Genomic DNA, 5000 nt, shown 5'->3' with positions numbered 1-5000 from the left:
CCGATATATCAAAAAGTAGTTTATTACAAATATATGATGATATTAAAGAGAAAGATAAGTCCTTAAACAGTTTAGTAGAGCACGTTGGAAATGTACCTGTGAGTGTTAAGGATGTTCTAACTATATGTAATGATGATTTAAGTAAAATAAAGAATAAAATATTTATGATAACAGATTTTGGTCCTGTTCTTTTTTTTGGTGAACAAGATGGTGATATGGGTACTGTGGAGAACATAAACAAATTAGACAATAGAAATAAAGATGAAAATAATTTATCTTATTCTATAAATTATAATAAAGTACAAGATGCTAATAACAACAATGATGAATATAAAGTTAAAGAAAATATTAATGAAGTACGGAGAGATCAAAAGAATTATGTATATAAAAATAAAGAAAATATTAATAATATATATGTTGATGATGATGATGATGATGGTGAAAAGGAAGAAACACAAAATAAAAATAGTCTATATAATGATGATGATATTGATGAACAAATAATACGAAAAAAACATATGGCTAGAAAAAAATATTATGAAAGCATACCAAAAACTTTTAAGGGGTTTTTATGTATGAGAAGACCTGTAGATATTATTGACATAAGTAATTATAATACCGAAATGTTGGAAATTTCAGAAACATTAAAAGTACATGAAAATAAATTTAAGCAACATCTTAATGTGTTAGATGAAAATAATAGTACACCTGTAGTAAATATGAATTTATTAAAAAATGTTCCTTATAAAAACAATGACGATTTAATTGAAGGAGAAGCAAAGAAATCATTTATTAATTTGATAAATGTGGATTCATGTTATAGTAGTAGTAATAGTAGACTTGAGAATGATGAGAATATTGAAAGAGGGAAAATAAATATGTTTATTACAAATGAAGAGAATCCTATTAATAATAATAATAAAAATAATGATAAAAATAATGATAAAAATAATGATAAAAATAATGATAATATCGATAATAATGATGTAATTATAGAACACAATAAAAACAGTATTAATATATATGATAATAAATACAATGTGGAATGTAGTTCAGAAAAAATAAATGATAATGGGATAAGTAATAAAAATATTAATATATTAGAATTACCAAAAAATTTAGATACATCTAATATATTTTTAGAAGGAAAAGATGAATATAAAGTTTATTATGTAAACAAAGAAGAAATACGGATTCCATTATTCAAAGAAATTAATAAAGAAATTTTTGAAAAGTTACCTTTAAAATTACAGTATCAAATATTACAAGATATAAAAGAAGAATGGTATACTGATAATAGAATCAAGGCAATAAAATCAAAAGACGATATGGATGTTTTTTCACAAGTGCAACTAGAAACATATGTAAGAATGATTAAAACCGATTTTGAAATCGAAAAATTAAAAATAAAAATGGCTGAAAATATTCAAAGTGTAGAAGGAGAATTATTAATAAATAAGGATTTATCAAAAAATACAGACAATATTAATATAAAAGATTATAATGTTTTACAAAAAAAAAAATCCAAAAAAAAAAAAAAGAAATTTCTAAATGACATATTAAATACATATAATATTACTAGTGAAAGTAAATATCAGGATCTATATGTTAAAGGTGAAGAATCAAAAGAAAATATTAAAAATCAAATTGATTTCGTCACACAGGAATGTTATCAAAATGATGATATTATAAGAGATACGTATGGTAAGGGTGATATATTTAAAAATATTAAAATAGATAATAATAAAAAAAATGAAATTTATAAATTAGAGCTTGAACAAGAAGAAATTGATGAAAAAAAAAATTACAATAAAAATAATAATGATAGTAACAAAACGTTCTTTTTAAAAATGGAGAATGAATTTAAAAAAGACCTTTTATTAGATGATAGACAAATTTTTGGTGATAGCCTTTTAGCTGATATAAAAGAATATAATTATCCTTCTGATAATTTGGATGATAATAATGAAATCAAAAGTTTATTGGAAGATGGCGAAAATTTTATAACTAAGAATGAACCTATATCAAATGATTATGAAGAAAAAAATAACATAATATACATATCAGATGAACAAAAATATAATGAAGGAGATATTATATTGAAAGACAAAATAAAAGGAAAAGAGAAAAATAATGATTCATCAAGTGATGATTTTGAAAATTGTAGTGTACAGGAAAAAATATATGTAAATGAAAAAATAGAAGAATATAATAATCAAAATGATGATAAATCATCCTCATCATCATCATCATCATCGATTATATTAGAAGAAATCAAATATAAAAAGGAAAAAAAAGATGAGCTCGTTAGCCCTAATTTGTGTGTTCTACTTGATCAATTTGAACATTCTAATGATCTTGAGAATAATTATATTTCCGTTTCTTCGGATGATATGAAAACCAACGTGAGCAAAAAGAATATTACAGGAGTAAAGGAAAATAAAGTGGATAAAATGAATGTGGAGTATGATAAAAAAGGAGATGATGGGATAATAGAAATATCTTTTGAGGATAGTCATAAATTAGACGAGTCAAAATTTGATGATAATAACAATATTTATGAGAATGTTGACGAATTAGAAAAAAATTTATCAAAGGATTATATTTTAGATGTTCATAAAAACCATGTAAATAATACATATAATATCGAACAAGGGGAAGGTGAAAGAGAAAACGAATTTGTAGATAATAAAATACAGTTAACAGAATCACATAAGAGTAATGAATTTATATGTACAGAAAAAAAAAGTTTGAGAAAACAATATATGAGTAAAGAAGATATAAGTAATGTGCGAATACTTAAAAGTGATGATATTAACAATTTGAGCAAACAAAATTATTTTGAAATATTATTAGATAAGAAACAAGTTATGGATAATTTTCAGATGAATATTGAACAAAATAATGATAAATTAAAAGAAGATAAATTAGATGAAGGTGCTTATTTTGAATATCTAGAAGATAATAAAATACTTGATTCATATATAAATGAAACAAATAAAGAAAATGAAGAATTAATAAAAGAATATAAAAAGTTGAAAAAAAATAATATTGAAATAAATGATGAAATGAATGATGATATAAAATTATTATTAAATTTTTTTGGTATCCCATATATACAATCTCCATGTGAAGCAGAAGCTCAATGTTCATATTTAAATAATAAAAATTATTGTGATGCTATTATTAGTGATGATTCGGATGTTTTAGTTTTTAGTGGGAAAACAGTTATAAAGAATTTTTTTAATAAAAAAAAAACAGTCGAAGTTTATGAAAAAAAAGCTATTGAGGAAAAGTTAGGATTGTATCAAGAAGAATTAATTAATATTTCCTTATTATGTGGATGTGATTATACAATAGGTGTGCATGGTATAGGTATTGTTAATGCTTTAGAAATAATTAAAGCCTTTCCAAATTTTGAGGATTTAAAAATATTAAAAGATATTGTATCGAACCCTTTTAGAAAAATAAATAAAAATATGTATAATGAAGAAATACAACAATTCTTAAATACTCATAAAAATTATAAACTTAATTGGATATTCCCAAATAATTTTCCTGATAGAGAAGTCTATAAATGTTTTAAGTATCCAAAGGTATGTACAGATATTAAAAAATTCGAATGGCATGTCCCTGATATTAAGAGTATAACAAAATTTTTAAATAAAACTACAAATATATCAGAAGAAAAAGTTCTTAATGTCTTAAACCCAATTTTACAAAAATATAATGTTAATGTTAGAACATATCAATCAAAAATTGAGGACTTCTTTCCACTCTTGGAGAAAAAGAGAAAAACTGTAGATGATTTAATTGATCATATTAGAGAAAATAATAAACAAAAGAGACAAAAAAATAAAACCGTTCATTTGGATAGTAAAATATCACCATTGATTGATATAAATCCAGCAGGAGTTATAAAATCTAAGAGAATGTCATCGGCCTTGGATCATATAAAAAGGAGAAAATCAAGCAAGAAGAAAAAATAAAACAGATAAAAAAAAAAAAAAATAAATAAATAGTTATATATATATATATATATGGGAAGATAAATAAGAATCATTCCGTTAAAATTATTACAAAACATATAGTTTACTTTTTTTTTTTTTTTCATGTGTAATTATAATAAAATATTATTTGCAATACGCAATATCTGCGTACACATTTTACAATTTATACATATATATATATATATACATATATGTTTGATTTTTTATTTTTTTTTGTCAAGTTTTTTTAAATTATAATTAATGTTTAGGTATTCATATTTTGATTTTATGTATAAAAAATTATAAAATAATGAAAAAAAAAGAAAAAAAACAAACTTCATTTTTCTTTTTTTCCATTTGTACAAAATTGTAACATATAAAAATAAATATGTTCACATTTTATTTTGTCAATGTTATATTTCTTGAACTGTCGTATGGTTAATTTATGGATGGTGGGATATAGTTTGGATCCTTTTTAAGAATGACAATACCTTCTAAGGTATCATTGACGGATATATCTGAAAAAAAATAAAATATATAAATATATATAATATATATATATTAAAATTATTAGTAAACAACAAAATTATTATAATATATTAAAATATATTATTATATATTAAAATATATTATTATATATTAATATAATATTTTGAACAATCCTTACATTCTTCTGTGGCCATTTCAGCTCTATCAGTATGCGATAATAACACAGGTGTAACGTGTGTTTGAAATCCCGTTATTGTTTTGGGTTTTCCTGCTTGTCCAACAGTGTCAACGGCCTAGCAAAAAGAAAATATTATAATTACAAATTAAAGATATATATTATTATGATAAAAAACAAAAATAACATCAAATAAATAAATAAATATATATATATATATATATATTTTATTTCGTTTTGATGAATATTCTAAAATAGCTATTTGGTTCATAAAATTATGAACAGTCAGGTAAATTTTGTCATTATATATATATATATATATATATTTTTTTTTTTTTTTTTTTTTT

The 5000-nt window shown here is 21.8% G+C and overlaps 2 protein-coding genes across 2 annotated transcripts in view; one reads left to right on the top strand and one right to left on the bottom strand.

Moving 5' to 3' along the window:
- Positions 1-3989, top strand: part of PRSY57_0205100 (DNA repair endonuclease, putative) — a gene marked incomplete at both ends in the record, with an annotated part of 4602 nt that extends 613 nt beyond the window's left edge. Inside the window, one exon of the mRNA XM_012905487.2 lies at positions 1-3989. This exon is cut by the window's left edge and continues 613 nt beyond it. Within this exon, the coding sequence (XP_012760941.2) occupies positions 1-3989 (3989 nt within the window).
- A 438-nt stretch (positions 3990-4427) lies between these two features.
- PRSY57_0205000 (26S proteasome regulatory subunit RPN1, putative) overlaps positions 4428-5000 on the bottom strand; it is a gene marked incomplete at both ends in the record, with an annotated part of 3989 nt that continues 3416 nt past the window's right edge. Inside the window, 2 exons of the mRNA XM_012905486.2 lie at positions 4428-4507; positions 4657-4771. Coding sequence (XP_012760940.2) covers positions 4428-4507; positions 4657-4771 — 195 coding nt within the window. The remainder of the gene's footprint in view (positions 4508-4656; positions 4772-5000) is intronic.

Source organism: Plasmodium reichenowi, chromosome 2, assembly GCF_001601855.1.
Source record: "Plasmodium reichenowi strain SY57 chromosome 2, whole genome shotgun sequence".
Taxonomy (NCBI): Eukaryota; Apicomplexa; class Aconoidasida; order Haemosporida; family Plasmodiidae; genus Plasmodium; species Plasmodium reichenowi.
This window is presented reverse-complemented; position numbering and strand designations above follow the sequence as displayed.